Source organism: Rana temporaria, chromosome 9 (assembly GCF_905171775.1).
Source record: "Rana temporaria chromosome 9, aRanTem1.1, whole genome shotgun sequence".
NCBI classification, from domain to species: domain Eukaryota; kingdom Metazoa; phylum Chordata; class Amphibia; order Anura; family Ranidae; genus Rana; species Rana temporaria.
The window spans coordinates 155,164,757-155,189,639 of NC_053497.1; the positions used below are offsets into that span (position 1 = coordinate 155,164,757).

General features: G+C 41.7%; 1 protein-coding gene across 1 annotated transcript in view; it reads right to left on the reverse strand.

Moving 5' to 3' along the window:
• Window positions 1–24,883, reverse strand: part of NR5A1 (nuclear receptor subfamily 5 group A member 1) — a 365,438-nt gene that overhangs the window by 271,627 nt on the left and 68,928 nt on the right. Inside the window, exon 4 of the mRNA XM_040324867.1 lies at window positions 16,876–17,522. Coding sequence (XP_040180801.1) covers window positions 16,876–17,522 — 647 coding nt within the window. The remainder of the gene's footprint in view (window positions 1–16,875; window positions 17,523–24,883) is intronic.

Below are 24,883 nucleotides of genomic sequence, written 5' to 3' on the forward strand. Positions count from 1 at the left end.
TTTTGATATATTTGAGGGGGGCCCTGCCAGGTAGGCTGTATGGGGCCCCATGATTTCTAACAGCAGCCTTGGTGGCTGCCACTGCTGTCAGAATACAATGCTCGAAAAAAGTTTTTCAAACGTTTTCATTTCATGTCCCTTCTAAGAAAGCTGATCAAAAGTATGAGCATTGTCAAGTGATAACAGGAATGCATTGATGATAAACCAGACAAATTTAGATCAGTGTATCACCAGCTTAAAACATAGTTGGTAAGGAGTGGAGAGTGTTGAAAGATAGGCTATGATGCGATCAGTCTATAATTTTTTGTTGTGACTGTATTTATATGTGCATATTTAATAGGGCTGTGGAAATTAACTATTAATTCATTGATTAATCTTAAATTTTTTTGATCGATCAAAATTTTTTTGATCGATCAAAATTCTTTTGATTGATACTCACCTCTCCGAAGGCTTCCGGGCCTTCAGGAAGTTCCCGTCGGAGATCTGGTGACGTCACGGACACCTACGGAGCTTGCCGTGTCCATCTGAAGGGCTCCTTTGCTGTGCCTTCATATCTGCATGCCGGCGGGACCTTACTATCTGCCACACGCAAGGGCTGTTACACGTCTCTCTATCACTTCCCTCTATCAACCTGGAATTCTACAGCCATCCACTGGGAGTTGTCATAGTTCCCTTCACGAGACATCTACATGCCGACGGACTGATGTTAACCTCTCCTCATCTGGATTCAGCAGTGGTATCATTGTACACATTTTTATGCCAGTATCATACTTAGCTACATGTTTTTATGACTGCTTTTGCTACCGTTTGGTATTACTCGCACCATTTTTACAGTTTATGTAGCTACATCGATTTTATCTCCAGTGCAATATTTATTTTGTTACCCACTTGAAGACCATAAAAGTTTTAATGCTATTCCCATCGAGCGCTGCCTTTGTGTGTTTTTTGTATCCTGCTAAATGTAGTTGGATCTGTATGTGTGTTATAATTAATCGAAATTAGTTGATTAATCGATTAAAAAAACAAACGATTAATCGAACACAAACAAATTAATCAGTAACAGCCCTAATATTTAATAATAACTTCAGCCATATTTTTTTTAAATATGGTATTTAGGGGTCTTTGACTTCTTTAAAGAGAATCTCCTTTAGCAGCTGTTCCAGGGACACATGTGTAAGCAATAGGAGGTGCTGTTGTCATTGGGACCAGAGGGTACAGAACAGCAAAAAAAAACAAAACATAGTTCAGAAATTCTAAAACATTTTGATTTGACTAAAATTATGATTTTGTCTGCATCCACCTTGGGAATACTTTTTATTCATTCCTGTTCTGACAGGAAAAAAATGAAATCTCTCTAAAAATGATATGCATGGAAATAAAAATCTGATATGTTTTCAAAACCCTTCCAAGGATCCATTGTGTTCTAGGAGAAAGATCCAAATGTACATTAGGTAGGTCAGCCTACAACTCTACATCTGACTCTGTACATCATCTAGGGGCTGATTTACAAAATGAGCAGAGAATGTTCAGTTAGCAAAGAGTATGTTCACCTTTCTTAAAGCGGAGGTTCACCCTCAAAACTAACGTTTTATCTATGCTATCTGCAGCCTTAATAAAGGCTTGTAGCGTTGTCATTTTTTTTAAAATCTGGACACTTACCTGTCTTCAGCCTCACTTCCGGGTCTTCTTCCTTGCGGGGAGTGGGCGTGTCGCTCCTTTTCCCCGACGGGGAGCTCTGCACAATGTCTCCTGGGAGTGAGTGTTGATCCTCCCAGGAGACGATTGACGTGCGGGTAAAGCGCGTCATCGCCTTCCGAAAATATCCGACCGGGACTCGGCTCTTTACGGTGCTATACGGCGCCTGCGCCTGCCATGTAGAGCTGACTGTTCAGGCGCCGTAAAGTGCTGAGTCCCCCTCAGATATTTTCAGAAGGCGATGACGCGATTTACCCGCACGGCAATCATCTATGCGTCGTATTAGGAACGCCTACTCCCCAGGGGAGCGAGAACCCGGAAGCCGGGGAAAAAACGAAAAAATGTAAGTACATCGGAAAAAATAAAAAAAATCCAGCAAACTGTTGATGTCAGCAGTATGCTGGATGTAACGGTATGTCGATGTTTTAGGGTGAACCCCCGCTTTAATGAATAAAGACTTGACGTGATTGTAGTCGTATTAGTGCAATTGTGACAGAGAAAATTGAGTACTGTCCGTGATACTTTTTTATTTGCACTAACATACAATTTTTCAGGACAAGCTTTCGGGGTCTGTCCCCTTTCTCAAGGTCCGAGCATAAAGCAGAGCTTTGGTCATTCTGAATATCAAATCTTATGAGATAGAGCTAGAAATAAGCAAGATTTTCCTTTTACATACTTGGATGCGTACAGAAAAAGGTGTGACCAACAGTAGGGATTTAAGATAGATAGATAGATAGATAGATAGATAGATAGATAGATAGATAGATAGATAGATAGATAGATAGATAGAGTAAACTAGATAATTGGGTGGCAGTAATTAAATTAACTAAGACTTCAGGAACCAATGAATACTTTTAATCACTGACTAATTGCATCAGTTGAATTTTTGTTAAATCTCAAGCAGATATTGTCAGCTGCCTGTGCTCCTTTAGGGAGATTTTCCTTCAATCTGTGCCTTGAAGACACAACTGGAAACAAGAGGAAAACTCTTCATAGCAAAGTAAAATACCCTCTTAGACAGTTGTTACCAGAACAAATGTACCTATTGGAAGATTTACCCTGTCTCTTGGTTAGGAAACAACTGTAAAAATGTGATCACCTGGACAAATAGAGAGGTTGAACCATGAATCTACCCAACAAGGACACAGACAGCAATAATAAACCAAACTGAAAACCCTTAAAGGATCACTAAAGATAATTTTTTTTAAAATTACAAACTTAAACTTGTTATACTTACCTCCACTGTGCACGTTTTGCACAGAGTGGTCCCGAACCTGGCCTTCTGGGGTCCCTCGGTGGCTGTCTGGGCTCCCCCAGCAAGGACTCAACACCTTCATGCGAGTGAGCTTGCATGGTGTTGAGTTCTTGCGGGCGCGCTCCCGTGATACAGCCGGCGGCCATAGCCGTTCAATGTATCACTCGGCTCCGCCCCCTGGTGCGCTGCGTCATTGGATGTGATTGACAGCAGCGTGAGCCAATGGCTGCGCTGCTTTCAATCCATCCACTGTAACCAATCAACGGCCAGGCTGAGCGGCAAAGAGGATGTCGGGGGTGAGCGTGGGACTTTCGAGGGGTCAGGTAAGTAAAACAGGGGTACTGGGGGGGGGGGCGGTATTGTCAGATGTTTTTTCACCTTAATGCATAGAATGCATTAAGGTGAAAAAACTTTTACCTTTACAACCCCTTTAAACACTCTATTTATGTAAGGTTTACTCTAATTGCACTTAAGAAAAATTAAAAAAACAATCCATTCTTTAAAACTGAATTAATAACAAAGTCCTTTTTATGAGTTTTTCCCTCATTTTTTAGTATCCAATACAGTTGCCTTTTTCTTTTGGCTATTTTCCCTTTTACTCCAACCTTTGCTGGAATGAAAGATAGAGTAGATAACCTAAATGAGAAATAGCCATCTCAGCCGTTAAAGCACCATGCTGTAAATCTGACTACTCTTTACAGAAAGAAAAACCAACCATAAAATGGAAAGATCACCTAGGCAATTCCCAGATGTCCCTTGTAAATGTGCCCGTACATGACCACTATCGATTGTCTATTGCTACAATAGGCCGATCCACAATTTTTCAATGTTCCATTTTTCAATTATATTTCCAGGGTGACATGCAGAGTGCAGAAGACTAGTTATTGCTTTGACATTTGGACCCTGATGGTGATAATAAATACTAAATCATTACCCCAAACCAGACAGCACTGAATTGTTTTGTCACCTCGTTTTTGTCTTTCATATCATCTACTACCATCTGAACCATGAACTGATTGAGCTCTCTGTATCTCAGTATGAATTAGTTTAAAGTCGAAAACACATGGCCTTAAGCCATTCCAGCAATACCAGTGACACACAATTTAAACTGTGGATTGAGAGCTTGATGTCTTCATAACTTTCTGTATGGAGAATATCAATTATCACAATCATCAATTTATAGATAGTGAACCTAAGACTCTATGTTGGTCTTGCCATTGTTTTGTGTATTAGACACTCACCACCAGTTATCTTCCTTCTATTTCTATTAAATACAAATTAAAGAAAAATAACCAAGATATATTGACAACGAATTAAGTTCAGTTCAGTTAAGTTCAGTTCATAGTCACATAGAGTAATGTTTAGCTATGGTTTACTGTTTGCAAGTTGTGAGGCATAGGGATACTATGAGAATCAGTGTCCTAGTAATAGAACATAGCACCACCCTGGTCTTAAACTGTTATCCATTGTCGTGCATTATACTGTGCTTGTAACTGTAGTTTATATAGGTTGTTAAAGAAAATAGGTAATAAGTTCAAATATAATGCATTTTTAAAGGGCACAGATTTCTAGTTATAATTGCAGTGTCTACCTCAAAATTATTTTTGGTCTGACTTTTACATTTTTACATCCTTGCTCTTCCATATTTGTGTTATTTTATGTTGCATTACACAGAGATTTATAGATTAGCAAGTAGAAACTTAGCAGAGGCACTAATTCTGTACAGAGTGCATGTACTGTGCAGCCCAAAATATATTTTTTTAATATTTGGATAGAGTAAGGAAGGGTTAACTCTTGACAGTTTTTTGTGTCTCTTTGGAAATATTTCCCTTCACTGCCTATCCTGGAGATGCCATGAAGGAAGTAACCTTCTAAGGCTGCATTCACACCTAGGCGTATTGTCGCCTGTAGCGCGACGCTATTGCAGCCTGCAATACGCTGGAGGGGTGATTTTACATTGTCGGCTATGGAGATCTCCACGCCGAACGCCTGAAGCTCAAAACAAGTCCCGGACCTTTTTTTCAGGCGGCTTTCGGTGTTTGGCCATAGCCGACAATGTTGATAACCCCTTCTGTGTATGTTACCGCGGCGTATTTTACCACATTTTGTCGCGGCAAATCGCAGGACAAAACGCCACAATTTGTCGCGGCAAATCGCGGTAAAATACGCAGCGTTCAGGTGTGAATGCAGCCTTAGGCTCCATTCACACCTAGGCATTTTTACGCCCGACGCCCGACGCTATTGCAGCCTGAAATACGCTGGAGGGGTGATTTAACATTGTCGGCTATGGAGATGGTTCACATCTCCACGCCGAACGCTGAAACGCCGTATGCTTGAAGCTCAAAACAAGTCCCTGACCCTTTTTTTCAGGCGGCTTTGGCGTTCGGCCATAGCCGACAATGTGTAAATCACCCCTCCAGCGAAAACCGCAGTAAAAAACACAGCGTTTTGTCGCGGCAAATCGCGGGACAAAACGCTGCAATTTGTCGCGGCAAATCGCGGTAAAATACGCCGCGTTCAGGTGTGAATGCAGCCTTAAAGCGGAGGTTCCGCGGCCAATCTTTTTTTTTTTTAGTCTGCATTCAATGTGGTTTTATATCCCAACTTAGTACTCGCTTGTTAGATGCCTGAAACCATCCCCCGTCCGTTGTCTTTGAAAAGAGAAACGTATAAAATCCGATGTAGGCATTTTCCATTTTGCTTGTGGGCATTGTGTAGCCCACAAGCACTGACTTCCTGAAAGCGGTGAATGCTCGTCTTCTGACATTCACCGCTCTTTCACGTGCATGTGCAGTGTGCAGGTGCCTAATGGCAATATTCACCTGCATGTCCTTATTTTACATGGTGGAATTAGATCCACCCTCGTCACGTGACCGGCTTGACGTGAGATTTCGCTGAACGGCGTTCCCCATTGTCTCCTGGGAAGCATGACACTGTGCTCTCAGGAGACATTGCGTTGAGCTCCCAGTAAACACTATGCCAAGGAACAGAGTGGAGACGCCTACTCCCGCGGGAGGATAACCCGGAAGTGCAACTTTACAAAGCTAATTCCAATGACCTAAAAGAAAGTATTTTGCCATAGGTATATGTTTGTGATGCGATGAGCACATAATGTTGTTGTTTAGGGTGAACCTCCGCTTTAAGCCGTTTTCAAGAGAACTTATGACCCCATAGTAAGGTGAACCCTAACTTTTTGTTTACATGTTTAAAATCTGTGATAATGAACACCTGGGCAAATTGAAAGGTGAAATCTACCCAGCAGGTACACATCTTTCTTCATCTAACACCGAGGTGTCAAACTCAAATTCAGCGCAGGCTGCATCAGCATTATGTTTGCTCTTAAAGGGCTGGTTGTACCTGTAAGTCTATATAAATATATAAATCTACTCTTTATAATATAACATAATTGCCTTTGCATTTGATTATCACTGGTTTTAGTAACAACTTAAAATTTAGGCTGTGAAGGGCAGGTGCAGACTGGCACAGAGCCCATTCACACTCCTGTAGTAGATGATGCAAGTTCAAAAAGGAGAGTTGCACAGTGCTGGTATCATCCATACAAAACTTTATTAGGGACTGCTCATGCAGAGCATTGCTCTCCTGTGGTGTTCTGTCTGAGCAGTCTCCAATAAAGATTCTTGTGCATGATACCAGTGGTGTGTGACCCTCCTTTTCAGCTGGCATAGAATTGTGTGTAGCACCCTGCTACTAGCGGTAGTGCAGGTTATAGCTGGCCCAGGGATAAACCTGAGTCATGGAATCTCGATCAGGGTTATTAGAGGTTAGGGCTGAATGACTCATCCTGGCAGCTCTCTGGTGCCTCCCCTTTGTTCTAAAATGTTGTAGAATGTTCTAGAAATTAGTGGGCAAAAGCTAGGAGGGTTGCCTTGCATATTTAGGGGCCCTTAGCCAATCCCCAGGAAGTGGGCCTGACAGGGAACTAAGAAACTCTTAAATAGACATGAGCCATGCCAGCCAGAGAGTCTGGTGGAAGAAGAAGCAGTGCTGAGGGAGTCTGTCGGAGGAAAGCTTTCTGGAGAGGCAGCAGGAGCAAGGAGAAACAGAGTGAATAGATCAGCACAGTGCCGGGACAGACAAGGGGAGACACTGCCAGCTGTAGCAGGTCTCTCTTGAACACAACGGTATGCTCAAGTCTTCATCCAAGCTTGCCCTGAAAAATCTCCAGTGTGTGTCAGTCGGGTAGACTGGGAAGAAGAAGCAGCAGCCAGGTGGGCTGGTGAGGTGGCAGCCAGGTGGGCTAGCATTTCTGCAGAAAAGCAGATATAGTTACATAGTTACATAGTTACATAGTTAGTCAGGTTGAAAAAAGACACAAGTCCATCCAGTTCAACCACAAAAAACAAAATAAAAAAAACACAGTAAAATCCTATACACCCAACTTCATACCCACAGTTGATCCAGAGGAAGGCAAAAAACCCCAGCGGAGCATGATCCAATTTGCTACAGCAGGGGAAAAAATTCCTTCCTGATCCCCCGAGAGGCAATCGGATTTACCCTGGATCAACTTTACCTACAAATCTTAGTACTCAGTTATATTCTGTACATTTAGGAAAGAATCCAGACCTTTCTTAAAGCAATCTACTGATCTGGCCAGAACCACCTCTGGAGGGAGTCTGTTCCACATTTTCACAGCTCTTACTGTGAAAAAACCTTTCCGTATTTGGAGGTGAAATCTCTTTTCCTCTAGACGTAAAGAGTGCCCCCTTGTCCTCAGTGATGACCGTAAAGTGAATAACTCAACACCAAGTTCACTGTATGGACCTCTTATATATTTGTACATGTTGATCATATCCCCCCTAATTCTCCTCTTCTCAAGAGTGAATAAATCTAGTTCCTCTAATCTTTCCTCATAGCTGAGCTCCTCCATGCCTCTTATCAATTTGGTTGCTCTTCTCTGCACTTTCTCCAGTTCTCCTATATCCTTTTTGAGAACTGGTGCCCAAAACTGAACTGCATATTCCAGATGAGGTCTTACTAATGATTTGTACAGGGGCAAAATTATATCTCTGTCTCTGGAGTCCATACCTCTCTTAATACAAGAAAGGACTTTGCTCGCTTTGGAAACCGCAGCTTGGCATTGCATGCCATTATTGAGCTTATGATCAACTAAAACCCCCAGATCTTTCTCCACTACAGACCCCCCCAGTTGTACTCCCCCTAGTATGTATGATGCATGCATATTCTTAGCCCCCAAGTGCATAACTTTACATTTATCTACATTAAACCTCATCTGCCACTTAGTCGCCCAATTAGACAGAGCATTGAGGTCGGCTTGTAAATTGGCGACATCCTGCAAGGACGTTATTCCACTGCATAGCTTGGTGTCATCTGCAAAGACAGAAATGTTACTTTTGATCTCAGACCCAATATCATTTATAAATATATTGAAAAGTAAGGGTCCCAGCACTGAACCTTGGGGTACACCACTGATAACATTGGACCATTCAGAGTAAGAATCATTAACCACGACTCTCTGAATTCTGGCTTTCAGCCAGTTTTCTATCCATTTACAAACTGATATATCCAATCCTGTAGACCTTACCTTACACATGAGCTGTGTGTGCGGAACTGTATCGAACGCTTTTGCAAAATCCAAATATATCACGTCCACAGCCACGCCTCTGTCCAGGGTTTTACTTACCTCTTCATAAAAGGAAATCAGGTTTGTCTGACAACTTCTGTCTTTCATGAATCCATGTTGACTGCTGCTTAAATAGTTTTTTTCCAGCAAGAACTCATCCATGTGGTCTTTTATTAAACGTTCCAGTATCTTCCCAACTATAGAAGTTAAACTAACAGGTCTATAGTTACTTGGTAAAGACTTTGTTCCCTTTTTAAATATGGGCACCACATTGGCCCTGCGCCAATCCAGTGGTACTATTCCTGTCTTTAATGAGTCCCTAAATATTAGATACAGTGGCTTTGAAATGACAGAGCTCCTCCTCCTGAGGAAGTCACATGATAGTGACGAATGCGCATGAGTCCACTGAGAGGTATCGGAGGTGACGTTGGCGACAGATTGCCCCTCTTTTTTACATGCTCAATTGTATTTTGGATTATGTGAGTACCCCTGTCTATTTTCTTTGAGAATTAAAATTTTTAAAACGGTATCACACCATCGATGCTTTATTTCTTTGGGGCGAGAAACTGACCAATCTGGGACGAGAACTCCAAGGAGGACCTGCCGTTGTTGGATCAGAGCCCATCGAGTGAACCATCTAATGTGGTTGGATCTATATGCTGTTACCTTACAGCAGTAAGGTAAGGGGACATCCTTACTTACCCTAAAAGGATCACTGGATACCCATTTTCCTCTCACTCCATATTGCGGACCTACACTTGCACTTTTGCTTTCTTGGACTTTTGAAATTTTACTTATATTTTTTGCTAATATTTTTCAAACTCTGTTGATGGACTGTTTATCACCAGTATAGGAGTGTCACTTAGCACAGCTACCTGGATTTTTTTTTGCACCATTACTTATAGTGTATTTCATCACATTAAGAGGAACCTGTGTAGTTATATGATTTGCACCATTTCTGTTATTGTTCACTGATCATTTATATTTATTTTTATGCTGATGCCATTTGGGCTATATTGCTCCTCATTTCAATTACACCTACTTTCATTCCCCTCCCCCACCTGCTTATTCACTTATCCATTCACCACTGATTAGCGCAGCACTACCCTCCCCATTTTCAATTGCTTATGGTTTGATACACCTTCCAGTGCCGCAGCTGTACCTCCACTTCTCATCACTTTCATTTCCCCTCCCCCTTTCTTTCCCCTCCTTTGATAAGCGCGGTAATATCCATTTTTCCACATGTTATACTTACCTCCACTGTGTACCTTGTTTTGTACAGTGTAGCCCTGATCCACGTCTTCTGGGGTCCCTCGGCGTCTGTCTCTGGTCATCCCCGGTGCACTGCGTCATTGGTTGTGATTGACAGCAGCGCGAGCCAATAGCTGCGCTGCTTTAATCGACCAATGAATGAGCAGGGAAGCCGGCCAAGATGCCAGCGCGTTCACTTTCAAGGGGTCAGATAAGTAAACGGGGGGGGGGGCTGGGGAGGCCGGTATTCTCGAAAGTTTTTTCACCTTAATGCATAGAATGCTTAAAGGTGAAAAAACTTTTACCTTTACAACCCCTTTAAAGGACTGATTTTCTGTGTCTGGATGCAAGAATGAAATGCTATGTGACTGGCTGTGCAGCAGTGGGAACCCTAACATTTGCAACTCCTACAGGAGTAGTACTACGTGTGCATAGAAAGTGCAGGGTCTGGAGGAGGGCTGGAGTTAGATGCCTGCACTAAAGGATTGTAACAGACCTGGGACACCTTTGGGCACTCCAAAGAGAATAGTAATGTGGGGCACATAGTGCTCCCTCACGTTCCTGTCAGGCCCTGTTCCGAGCCACATTCCTGTCTGAATAAAGGTTTACTGAAACCCGGACACATTATTCAAAACCCAGACTCTCCGGGTGAATCTTGGACAGGTGGCAACCCTACATTCACCGTTTCAGGTCTGCCCAAATTTTTAGCTGAATTCGGACCTAAAACAGATCAAAAGATGCACAGGGCTCCTGTGCAATTCGTATCGGAGCTCCACAGAGAGCCAGTCACAATCTCCTGCATGCAAATTGAAAATCCACATCCAATCCGCAATAGTGTGAACCCAGCCTTAGTGAATTTACTCCCGTTTAATATATCCTAAATATTTAAAGACCCCACAAGTGGCCAAAATAGGAAAAGAAGAATAAGAAACCGAAATATAAATAAATTGCTAATTCTAATTTTGATAAATGTGCTTCTTCTTCATGCATTCATTTAAAAAGCAGTACATTAGAGATAGTAGTAGTGGAATGAGCAGCAGACTTAGTTCACACAATAACAAAGAATTCTGTAATATCTGCTAAATACAAAATGCTGCAACCGTTAAATGCAGTGTCTAGGCATACCTTTTGTTGTGTATGAAGGTTGAAAAGAACAGTCAGTTCTGATAAGGAGGAGTGATTGAATTAGAAGCATTTGCTTGGCATAAGCTGATATGTTCTTTGTATTAAATTCAGAATAGTTATCTGTGATACTGCTTAAGGAGCCAATCACTATGGTTGAGTTACCAAAAGACTAAATGAATACATTTGAACAAGATTATTCATAATATAATTTATTCCGATAGTACTAACTCCCCATCAGATAGGGGGATACTCCATCCACCAATACATTCAACATAAATGCAAAAACTCTCAAACATTAGAAAAACAAACACCAGGAAATGAGCACACGGCAACCAGCAAGCATATCCAAAAATAGTACCGGTATATAATATTATTTGTATCAAAATTAAAGATAATTATAGCCATATAAATATGACTATCTGTGTTTTTTTGTAAGTGCCTATGTTCCACACTAAAACAGCCACCCAGTTCCATTACTAAGTTTAAGACATTAAAGAGGAGTTCCAGCCTAGGGAAAAAAAAACATGCAGCTGCTGACATTTAATATAAGGACACGTACCTGTCCAGAGATCCCGCAATGTCGGGACTCCAAGCCAATCCGTCCAACGGCTATGGGTGCAGGCATTGGCATGCTCACTAAGGGAAACAGGAAGTAAAGCCTTGTGGCTTCACAGCCTGTATCCTACTATGCATGCGCAAGTTGTGCTGTGCTTTCTTAATGGTCCTACTGTATTTTGGGACCTGTGTGTCTCCCAGAAGGCAGCAGGGAGGAAGGAGGAGGGGCCTGAAACTGTGTATTGTGTGGCGATCTTACCCTAAAGTGGGAGCCGGTACCTGGTTTTGACAGGTATCCGCTCCCCCTTTCCCCCCGAAAAGTGCCAAATGTTGGTGAAGCTCCACTTTAATATTGATACAAACTGAGTCCGACCAAAAAAAAAAATCTGAATCCACATGTCTTAATGAAGAAGTACAGCTCGTTTGGCTGTACTTCTCCTGTTGATCACAGGAGTGCAGTTTGTTTTGCAGTCCTGTGACCCATTTTCAGCAGACAGCGAGCTGGAGCCTGCTGTCGGCTGACATCACAAAGCTGGTCCAGGCTCAGGAAGGACCGTGACCATATGGTCAGGATCCACCCATATGCCTGGACTCGGCACCCTGCTCAGCCTATCAGTGAGCCACTGAGAGCCTGAGCTGGCCGCTCCTGCCCCCTCCACAGCCCAGTGCTCCAGTCACTAGCTTTCTGCTCAGGGAGCCCTAAGAACTGGGTGACTGGTGGTGTTTTATCGCTTGGTTCTCAGTGTTAGAGACGGCAGGGGGACAGATGCAGCATCAGACCGATGCTGCATCCACCTAGTAAGTATAATTACAAAAAACCAAGCCCCATACTTCTCTTTTAACAGCAAGCCAGCACCTCCTGTTTATTACTCACGGAATTATATTACAAAATGAATAAGAATTTACAGTAAAACCTTGGATTGCGAGCATAATTCATTTCGGAAGCATGCTTGTAATCCAAAGCACTATGAAAGCTAGTTTCCCCATAAAAAATAATGAAAACTCAAATCTTAATACATAAGTCCTTTAGTTTATAGTCCATATGAAAAAGGATTATAGCAATGTTATAGGTTGTGTAACCATAAAATGTCCATCCACAAACTGCAGCCTCCTTAAGGGGGCGCGCTCCGAGAATCATCCGTGAGCGCCGGGTCTAGAAGACCCGGCGCATCACAGATCGCGGTAAATTGCCGCTGATAGTGGCCGTTTACCACATGATCGCTCTGTCAAATGACGGAGCGATCACTTGTAAACAAACCGGCGTCATGTGATGACGCCGGTTCCTCCCTCTCCTCTCTGTACCGATCGGTACAGTGTGAGAGGAGAGGGGGAGAGCGGAAGCAGCAGCAGCTGCTGTGGGCTGGATCTGTGACAAATGCAGTCACAGATCCAGCCATCCATCCCTCCCTGTGCAATACTCTGCAATAACACCAATACTCTGCAATACCCCCCATACTCTGCAATACCCGCCATACTCTGCAATACCCCCCATACTCTGCAATACCCCCAATACTCTGCAATACCCCCAATACTCTGCAATACCCCCAATACTCTGCAATACCACCCATATTCTGCAATACCACCAATACTCTGCAATACCAACAATACTCTGCAATACCACCAATACTCTGCAATACCCCAATACTCTGCAATACCCCCAATAATCTGCAATACCCCCAATACTCTGCAATACCTGCTAATATGACAGAAACAAGATTTTTTTTTTACAGAATTTTCAGTGTTTTTTCTTTTATAGCGCAAAAAATAAAAAACCCAGAGGTGATCAAATACCACCAAAAGAAAGCTCTATTTGTGGAAAAAAAAGGACAAAAATTTCAGATGGGCACAATGTTGTATGACTGAATAATTGTCATTCAAATTGTGAGAGCACCGAAAGCTGAAAATTGGTCTGGTTAGGAAGGGGGTTTAAGTGCCCAGTGGTCAAGTGGTTAAAGGCAAAATGTTTTGAATTTCGTGGAAGTTCGGCTGTCCAATCTTTTTCTCCAGTCTTTACGTCAAAAGTGGTGATGGTCTATGTGGACATCTTTACCCCGGATGCCATCATACTTAGATGTGCCTGTTCTAATCATCAACCATGTGAGTTTCTAAATGTTGTACCTTCACTAAATGTAACTGTATTGCTACACTTAGAGGCGCCTCTCTTCTATTTTATACTCAGATGTGACTGGACGCTACTTGTATATACTGACATTTCTTGTATATCAAGTCAACATTTATAAAAAAAAAATTGCTTGTCTTGCAAAACCCTCTCAAACCAAGGTGTTACTGTAAAAAAATGTGTTGCGCTCATAAGTTCTAAAACAAACAATTGCTTCAAAACAATCAAACAACTTGTGTTTAAACATAGAACAAAAACCATAATATATAACATTCAGTATATGGCATAACAGTCCCAGAACATATCAGTAATCAAAATATTTGTGTGCAGTCTCCAAAAAATCTCCAAATTTTGATAATGCATTCACCAGTGTGCTCTTTACCACTTGGAGCCAGGCAACGTTACCCGTACATTGCTTGGTTGTAACTGTTTGTACTGGGATGTTGCTCTTTTTTAGAGATGGGGAAGCACTTTCTTGTAAAATCAATCTGAGCGGCTAAATAGATGCTGGATTGCTTTTACAAGCTGCGGGAGGGGGTTCCAACACTGCAAGTATATTCCCATGGGCAATAAGTTTAAAAGGCTAAAAATAAAACCTATGTGGCTCATGGCCGAAGTTAAAAAAGCTATAAACAAAAAGAAAAGAGCTTTTAAAAATATAAAAATTAAGGAACACTATTGTTATTTAAATGTTACAAAGAATATAACAGAATATGTAAAAGGGAAATCAAGGATGCAAAAATTCTAAACAAACAACAGATTGTAAAACATAGTAGGTCAAACCCCCCAAAAAAACTTCAAATATATTAATAGTAAATTGGTCAGGTCTGAGCATGTAGGCCCTTTACAGAATCATCTAAAATGGGTGGCTAGGAACAAAAAGGAGGAAAATGTAATACATTCTTCAGCCCCAAATGATCCACAATGGCTCAAAAGTAATATGGTCCAGAAATATCTAGACAGAATAAAGGTGGAAAAGACACCTGGACCAGATGGTATCCACCCACAGATCCTAAAAGAATTGTGCTCTGTCATTTCAAAGCCATTGTATCTAATTTTAAGGATTTATTAATGACTGGAATAGTACCACTGGATTGGCATAGGACAAATGTGGGGCCTATATTTAAAAAGGGAACAAAGTCTTTACCAAGTAACTATAGACCTGTTAGTTTAACTTATATAGTTAGGAAGACACTGGAGAGTTTAATAAAAGACCACATAGATGAGTTCTTGCTGAAAAAAAAATATTTTAAGCAACAGACAGCATGGATTCATGAAAGACAGAAGTTGTCAAACAAATCTGATTTTTATGAAGCGGTAAGTAAAATCTTGGACAGAGGAGTGGCAGTGGACGTGGTATACTTGTATTTTGCAAAAGCGTTCAATACAGGTTCCCACACACGGCTAATGTGAAAGGTAAAGTCTACAGTCTTGGAAAATGCTCTGAATGGTCTAAGGTTATCAGTGGTGTACCCCAAGGTTCAGTGTTGGGATCCTTACTTTTTAAGACCTTTATAAATGATATTGGTCTGGGATTAAAAGTACCATTTTATTCTTTGTAGATGACACCAAGCTATGCAGTAGAATAACGTCCTTAGGGCTCTATTCACACAGGCGGCCCATTCAGGTCCGCCTGACAGTTTTTTAGGCGGACCTGAACGGGTGCTCCTTTATGGAGCCGCGGATGTCAGCGGTGACATGCCCGCTGACATCCGACCCGCTCCGATCCGCCAAAGTGTGACAGAGGAAAACCCTACTTTTCCATCCGTCTGGCGGATCGGATCGGGTGAACACGGACACACGGTCCGTGTTCATCCGATCCCCCCATAGGGGAGAGCGGAGAAAAGACAGGACGGTCCTTGCACAGTGTGCGGGGACCGCCCTGTCATCCGCCGGCTCGGCGGGGATCAGCGGAGCGATCCCCGCTGAGCAAGCGGTGGTTCACGGGGTGGATCATTACTGATTCGCCCTGTGTGAAAGGGGCCTTACAGGATGTCTCCAATTTACAAGCTGGCCTCAATGTAATGTCTAATTGAGTGACTATGTGGCAAATGAGGTTTAATGTTGATAAATGTAAAGTTATGCACTTGGGGGCTAAGAATATGTATGCATTATACATACTAGGGGTAGTACAACTGGGGGGATCCATAGTGGAGAAGGATCTGGGGGTTTTGGTAGATCATAAGCTCAATAATGGCATGCAATGCCAAGCTGTGGTTTCCAAAGTGAGCAAAGTCCTTTTTTGTATTAAAGGAGTTGTAAAGGAAAATGTTTTTTCACCTTAATGCAATCTATGCATTAAGATGAAAAAACATCTGATACTGCCGGCCCCCCCGAGCCCCCCTTATACTTACCTGACCCCTCGAAATTCCTGCGTGCGTTCCCGCGATCCTCTTTGCCGCTCAGCCTGGTCCCTGATTGGCTAGAGCGGATGGATTGAGAGCAGCACAGTCATTGGCTGGCGCTGCTGTCAATCACATCCAGTGACGTGGCGCACCGAGGGGCGGGGCCGAGTGATACAGTAAGCGGCAATAGCCGCTCACTGTATCACGGGAGCGTGCCCGCAATTAGTGACCACCATGCGAGCTCTCGCATGACTGTGGTGACTTATTTCGGGGAGGACCAGAGACAGCCGCCGAGGGACCCCAGAAGGTATGGATCGGGGCCACTCTGTGCAAAATGAACTGCACAGTGGAGGTAAGTATGACATGTCTGTTATTTAAAAAAAATATATAATTTCCTTTAGTAACGCTTTAAGAGAGGTATGGACTCCAGAGAGAGAGTTACCATTTTGCCCCTGTACAAATCATTAGTAAGACCTCATCTGGAAAATGCAGTTTAGTTTTATTGTGATTGTGATTCACCAAGCACTTTACTATAGGGGCATATTCATGATGGACTTTATTTGAACCCAACTACATCTGTTTGATTGAGATATTGTTTGAATATTCATTTTGATCTTTTGATATATGTATTGAATGTTCGTACAGCACATTAGCGGCTGCACTTAATTTTTGCACGTAATTTGCATTGTGCTGCATTGAATTATGGTATTTACACCATTCTGTATGATCTAAAGGATCAGCGCACCATTTTTGCATTAATAGTTATTTATCCAGTATTCCAGGAATTGTGTTGCAGCAGTTTCCGATATCACTAGGGCCTAGCTCAAAAATATTTATCTTCTATTAGTGCATCGTAACAACATGCCAAAAAATAAATAACTGTTGAGTTAAATAAGAATAAACTGTTAATAATAAAAAATGCAATTACCTCCAGCTCTTTAAAGTAAATACAGCTTCTAGCCCACTCTACTATGGAGAAGAGAGTCTGGTCAGCCATCTTGCACATCAAACCAAACATGCTGAGTTTTTCATGTCTGCTCTTATTCTGCTCTTGTTGTAGGCAAGATATTATCCTTGCCTTGATCTGAGGTTCATCAGGCTCTAGTTGCAATAACTTAAGGATCACTTCCGGAATGTCTGGTGGAGAAGTGCTGGTGTAGGCTTCAGGATATACATACCCTCCTGCAGTGGATGGGTCATGAACATTTGAATAGTGATCAGGGTATTCAGATTTGATAGTGCGACTTTGGAATGAAGCATAATGATAACTAGACAACGGAGCATGGTTTGGCAAAGTCATTCCAATTGGAGGAGGACCATAAGAACCTCGATCATATTCAACTGGTGTCATGGGAGCTGGATTTGAAGGCAAGTTCTTAGACACAGGGTGGATATTATGAATGTTGGTGGCAATTGAGTAGTCTGTTTGCACTGGGGATACGATCTGGGGAACTGTTTCCAGCTTTATACCATTGGCACGTATAAGAGCTTTCTTCTGTTGCTTTAAGGCACGATCCCGTTTATACATGGGGCCAAACTTGTTGCGTCCTCCTCGCATTCGGTCAGCACGCACAGCTATTGAAGAAAGAGCAAAAGAGTCATGACTGCCAGTAGTGCAATAAATGAATGAATTCAACAATTAAGGCAGAACCACAAGAAAAACACAAAATGTAGCAAATTCTTAGTTATTATCCATTTAAGCATACAGTATATATTTGATCCGATAATAACAAATTCCAATGGGGTTTAGGGCAGTTTTGGAAGAAACTGTTCAGCTTCCATTTCTGTTCAATGCAATTCCAAAAATAACATGCTCATGTGTAAACTAAGAACAGAACCACCTTCTGCATACAATATTATTTAATTGGTTGATCTAAATGAAAATCAAAAATTATATATGTGATGCAATCTGTCAATAGCATTAACACAGCAGCTTTTATTTATCCCAGTCCAGCCTTTCTACCTTTTCTACTTTCTTTAACATGCTAAACTGTTCATGAACCATTTAAGGCGAGAACAGGGGCGAACTGACAACTCATGGGGCCCCCGGGCAATAGGAGATTATGAGGCCGCTGGGCAATAGGAGATTATGAGGCCCCCAGGCAATATATTATGGGGCCACACAGTATATACACATACACACACTGAAAAGGTGCTGGAGAGGCGGGGCAGTTATAATCTTGAGATTTTTAGACCAAAAGGATGTCGGTAAGGAACATTTCAGGGACAGATGTAGACAAACACAGATTTTCACATACTGTCCCTGGTTTTACTGAGGCTGGCAACCCTGATGGGGCCCCCTAGTGGCATGGGGCCCCCGGCCAGTGCCTGAGTGCCCGGATGGTCAGTCCGCCCCTGGGCGAGAATGCCTTACAGTCACAGTAAAAAAAAAATTCTGAATAACAAAAAATTGTTGCTCTAACTACTTAAAAAGTGTTAGCTGGAGTTAGGCTAGACATATATAAGTCATTTTTTTTTTTGCATTCAACCCCTGTGTCAGATTACACTGATCAGTGCTACAACCGATTTCCTGCAATGTTGATTGTGGGGAAAAATATTAACAGGGTGGTTGAACAGAATTTAATCTGTAGGTCAACTTCTGTTCAACCATGGTGGCCACACAAGGATTGGAATTTGGCTGGTCCCTGCTGAACCGGCCAAATGTAGAACAATGTATGGCCTGCCTTAGACTTTAAAAAAAAAAGTCCTACTTAAGGTCCACGGCCGCAATTCAGATACATTATCGTATCTTTGAGCGGGCGTAGCACATCTCATATGCGCTACGCCAAAGTAACATTGAGAGGCAAGTACTGTATTCAGAAAGCACTTGCTCCCAAAGTTACATCGGCGTAGTGTAAATGGGCCGGCGTAAGCCTGCGTATTTCAAAGTAGCGTGTTGTATTGTAATGAAGTGTGACCCCATGTAAATGCATGGCCGATCGAACAGCGCATGCGCGCGCATGCTCAGAACCACGTCGCAAATACTCCCTAAGATACTTCGGCTCAATGCTTTCGTCTTGAGCGTAACTTACGCCCAGCCCCATTCACCTACGACTTATGCAAATGACGTAAAATACGACGCTGTTCCGACGTTTCCGTCATCCATACCTTAACATGACTTACCCCTGCTTTATGAGGGGTAAACTTACGCCAGACGTAAGTCTTACGTAAACGGCATAGCTAAATCAGACGGGCGCAAGTACGTTCGTGAATCGGCGTATCTAGGTCATTTGCATATTCGACACGTAAATCTACGGAAGCGCCCCTTGCGGCCAGCGTAAATATGCACCCAAGACACAACGGCATAATGAGACTTACGTCGGTCGTATCTTGCAAAATTCAGGCGTATCTCAGTTCCTGAATAAGCGCATAGATACGACGGCGAGCATTTGGACTTACGACGGCGTATCTGGAGATACGTCGTTGTAAGTCCTTTCTGAATCCGGGCCCACATGTCCATCCAAGACTTCCTTATCAATGTTACCATGCAATTTCACCGCAGAACAAACAGTGTTACCTGGAGTGGAAAATAACATCTACTGGCAAAATTAACAGATAATAAAATTGTATTACATAATTATGTTACACAGTGGGGGTTATTTACGAAAGGCACATCCACTTTGCACTACAAGTGCAAACTACAAGTGCAACGTGCACTTGAAATTGCACCGAAAGTGCACTTGAGGCATTTGGACTTTACTTTTTATCTAATTTTTTGTCACTTTTGGATTTTTTTTTGCACGTTTGCACTTGGTTACATATTCCTAGTGGTATTTAGTACGGTATTTTTATCCCTCCTTTTTTATCACAGGCACTTTACATTAGAGGTTGCGCTCATCACTTTTCCTTCCATTCCCATATAGTGCTTATGTCCACTTTATAGATTTAAACAACAATTTCACAGTTTTATTTATTCACTTTTTCTTTTCTTGATTGGTTTTATACATATTCATTGTACACACTTGGCAAGCACCGGAGATTCACTTTCTATTTCACTTGGAAGTGTAGTCGCTGTAGATCTGATGGGCAGATCTGAAATGAGCAGAAGCTCTGCTGATTTTATCATCCAATTATTTTCCTTGCATGTCCCCTTCAGATCTGCAGTGACTGCACTTCCAAGTGCACTTTCAGTGCACTTTCAAGTGTACTTTGCACTTGTAGTTTGCACTTTTAGTGCAAAGTGGATTTGCCTTTTGTAAATAACCCCCAATATGTTTGAAAAAAAAATGTATTTCACTGTTTCATACTGTCACCAGTCAGTGTCCCTGATCACCGCCATGCCAGTTATAAGATGATGCTGTACTGCACTGGTGACAAAATGTGGAAAAAGTTTCTTAATTTTCCAAAAAATAATGACAAAAGATTACAACTTCAAAAAAACTGCCATGCCTCTTACTAACATAGGTGTGTGCATCCCATTGAATTAGGGTGTGTACCCTAAAGCTCAGACACACAAGTGACCCTGGCACATTGATATCCCTGTTGACACATTGAAAGAGAAGTGCGTAAATACTTCTCTTCTGGCAGAGCCAATGAGAAGGAGATCTTTCCCTCTTTCCTGGTGGAACACAAAGCTATAATGCTAATGCTCATGGGGTGATTAGGGTGTTCCCAGGCACATCTGGCACCCTACTAAACTATCTGGACTATCTGCTTTCCAAAAAGGGTTCAATTGGAGGATATTTGTACTATGCTGCCATTTTAGGGCCTTGCGAAATGCCAGTATATCAGGACCGATCAATTTTCAGATATATACCATAGTTTGTGGCCTAACTTTCCTACAAGCTTAATAATATACACTGATTTGGGTTATTTTTTACGAAAGAAGTGTAGCAGAATACATTTTTGCCTAAATTTATGAAAAACAATTATTTATTTGCAAAATGTTATAACAGAAATTTTTTTTTTTTTTATCTTCAAAACTTTCAGTCTTTTTTTGTTTATTTAGCAAAAACCCTGTGGTGATTAAATACCACCAAATTAAAGCTCTAGTTTTTTAAACAAAATGATAAAAATTGAGTTTGGGTACAATGTTGCATGACCATGCAATTGTCATTCAAAGTGTGACAGGGCTGAAAGCTGAAAACTGGCCTGGGCAGAAAGAGGGTAAAAAAGGCTGGTTACGAAGTGGTTAAAAAGCGATTATTGGAAAGCATCAAGCAATAGACCATCAACTAAAAGGCTGAACACACATATGCTAAGTGCAGGAAATGAGCAGTATGGTATACTATCTGTTAATATACTATCTGTTAATATACTATTGGTTCACGACAAGTTCACTGTATGTAAAGGCATTTTGACTGCATTAAAATGAAGCATAAAGGAATTAAAGTGCACTAAGAAAAGCTATTAGCAACAGAAAGTAATCATATATTGCTATACATATAGTAACCAAGGCAACCATGTAGAATAACAACCATATCTAAGCAGTAATATAAAAGTAATATTCTGCTTTATGTATAAAAAAATGGTGACAGGATGAAAAAGCAGATCATTTATGGACAGTAAACACATAAGAGAACATTTGAAGCCTCAGAATCTATTTGCAAAAACACTTTTATTTGGTAATTTGTCCATTACATAATGAGCATTAGAATCTTAACATTTACAGTAATATAGTTGTACAAAGCCAAATGATTCCTACTCCTTTCTTGGCAGCGCTGTGCACTTTTACAAATACCCTGAACATACAAACTAGTCATGCTGCCTTTTCCCTGACAGTATTTGGCAATAAGAAATATGTTTCAGATGAGGCCAGGTCACCCACTTGAATCTCTGGTTTCTGCAGCCAGAAGTCATGCATTTAGTGGTAGTAGCACTCCAGCTGTTAAATGACAACTGGCCGCTCAAGGCTGCTCCCCTGTCATTGGCTGCTAGGATGCTGTCAGGTGCCTGTACTATAGAAAAACCCTGCCTGAATTCTAGCAACCATTGGCACTGTAGTGTAAAGCATCATTGCTTGCCAGAAAGCAGGCAGCTACACAGCATTAGGGGCGAGCCCGATGTTCAAGTCGAACGTAAGTTCAACGCAAACATTGTGTGTTCGCCGTTTAGCAAATCCTGAACATTATGGGGCATTTAGCATCTAGCGCCAAAGAGTGCCCCATAATACACTGCGAGATCGCAGTGCATTGATGTCTGATGCATGCTTTGGCCAATCACAGCGCGCTCTGCTGTGAGAGCCATGATTGGCCAAAGGCAGGGTACCTTTAGCCAATCATGGCTCTGAAGGCTAAGCCCCGCCCCACACTATAAAAGGCTGCTTACATGGCAGCCGTATATAGTATTTATGAATGAGAGAAGTTAACTAGAGGCAGGTTAGTTAGTGGACACGAGCACACTGAAATATTTTGTTTCGGAATTTAGTTTTTATTAGAATTCTTCTATAGCCCATGGACGGAGCATTCGACCATAAATGTCCGCTCGCGGCGATCATATGTTTTTAGCTGCTTCGTCGAATCTTCATGTCTCTATAATGTCAAATCTTTTCTCTCTATGTCGAATTGTCTTGGACTAATAGAGTTACGTTCAGCACATTCAACCGCAGGTTCTATAGCCACTTGCCGACCGCCGCATGTAAATGTACGTCCACAGAATGGCACGTACAGGCAAATGGGCGTACAGGTACGTCCTTGCCTTTCCGCGGGTCGGGGGTCCGATCGGGACCCCCCCCCCGCTACATGCGGCGGTCGGATTCCCGCGGGGAGCGATCCGGGACGACGGCGCGGCTTTTCGTTTATAGCTGCTCCATCGCGATCGCTCCCCGGAGCTGAAGAACGGGGAGAGCTGTGGCGGCTGCATCGATCGAGTGATCCCTTTTATAGGGAGACTCGATCGATGACGTCAGTCCTACAGCCACACCCCCCTACAGTTGTAAACACACACTAGGTGAACCATAACTCCTATAGCGCCCCCTGTGGTTAACTCCCAAACTGCAACTGTCATTTTCACAATAAACAATGCAATTTAAATGCATTTTTTGCTGTGAAAATGACAATGGTCCCAAAAATGTGTCAAAATTGTCCAAAGTGTCCGCCATAATGCCGCAGTCACGAAAAAAATCGTTGATCACCGCCATTAGTATTAAAAAAAATAAAATAAAACTATCCCCTATTTTGTAAACGCTATCAATTTTGCGCAAACCAATCGATAAACACTTATTGCGATTTTTTTTACCAAAAATAGGTAGAAGAATACGTATCGGCCTAAACTGAGGAAAAAAAATTATATATGTTTTTGGGGGATATTTATTATAGCAAAAAGTAAAAAATATTGATTTTTTTTCAAAATTGTCGCTCTATTTTTGTTTATAGCGCAAAAAATAAAAACCGCAGAGGTGATCAAATACCACCAAAAGAAAGCTCTATTTGTGGGGACAAAAGGACGTCAATTTTGTTTGGGAGCCAAGTCGCACGGCCGCGCAATTGTCTGTTAAAGCGACGCAGTGCCGAATTGTAAAAACGCCTTTGGGCATTTAGCAGCATATTGGTCCGGGGCTTAAGTGGATAGACACAGATCGCTATGGTCACCATCATGTCGAATATTCTATCTGTATCGAACTGTTGTGGTAACGAAACCTAAAATAAAGCATTTTATGTTTATGTCGGATCTTTACGATTTCAGATTCTGCCTGTTCGTTTGTTAAAACAAATGCGAAAATCCCTGAAATTCGGACGAAAATGCATTCGGACAAAAATGAATGCACATGTCTATCAGTTAGTAGCATGCAGGCAGTTTAATATATATATATATATATATATATATATATATATATATATACAAAGAAAATATATATATACAGTGTATAGAGTGTAGTCAGTGTAGTGTAGACTATATATACATTGCAGGCAGTCTAGTTTACCTATAATGGAAGAGGGAACGTGCTGATGTCACCACACTGTTTACTAGGAGGACCGGCTTCCGATTGTTTTGCAGGCCGGCTTTGATTTTGTTATGCTAACTTTTATCGTATCTATGTAAGTGCAATACTTCCTTTTATATTAAAACCTATTAGACTGTATTACGCTATTGTAAATTTTTTTCTTTTCTGGGTCATTTGCTGGACTCACAGCCACAGACTCTATAGACGGTGACAGGGGGAAATTTGCAGCCATTTGAAGTAACTGTGGTGCCAATGAGAATAGGATTCACTTCCCCAACATGAAATATTAATATGCCATTCTCTGTATTGATTGGGAATTGATTGGGAATTTGTAGCGCAGCTTCTCTTTTTTATATATATATATATATATATATATATATATATATATATATACTGTATGGGTCCCCCCATCAGTCCATACAAAACCCTTTGGGTCTGGATAGATCTTAAGGGGAACTCAATGGAAAAATAGTTTAAGATAAATAAAAACTCTCCCTTTAAAACCCCCTTTTTTTTCTAACCAAAAATTTTAAAATTATACAAAACGTTTTTTTTTATATTTTGTCAAAAATTTAGCATACAGGTAATTTATTTCCTTTACTGATGAGCACTGATGAGGTGACATTGACATTGATGGGCAATGATAGGCTGCACTGATGGGCACTAATAGGTGTCACTGATGGGCACTGGTGGCCACTGCAGGAGGCACTGATGAGGCTGCACTGATGGGAAGCACTGATAGGCACTGATAGGTGTCACTGATGAGCACTGATAGGCAGCACTGATAGGTGGCACTGATGGACACTAATAGTCGGCACTGATGGGCCCTGATAGTCACTGGTAGGTGGCACTGATAGGCAGCACTGATTGGCAGCGCTGATGGGCACTCATAATAGGCACTGGTGGGCACTGATTAGCAGTACTGATAGGTATTCATACCCCTTAAAATTTTCCACATTTTGTCATGTTACAACCAAGGACGTAAATGTATTTCATTGGGATTTTATGATAGACCAACACAAAGTGGCACATAATGTGAAGTGAAAGTGACAAA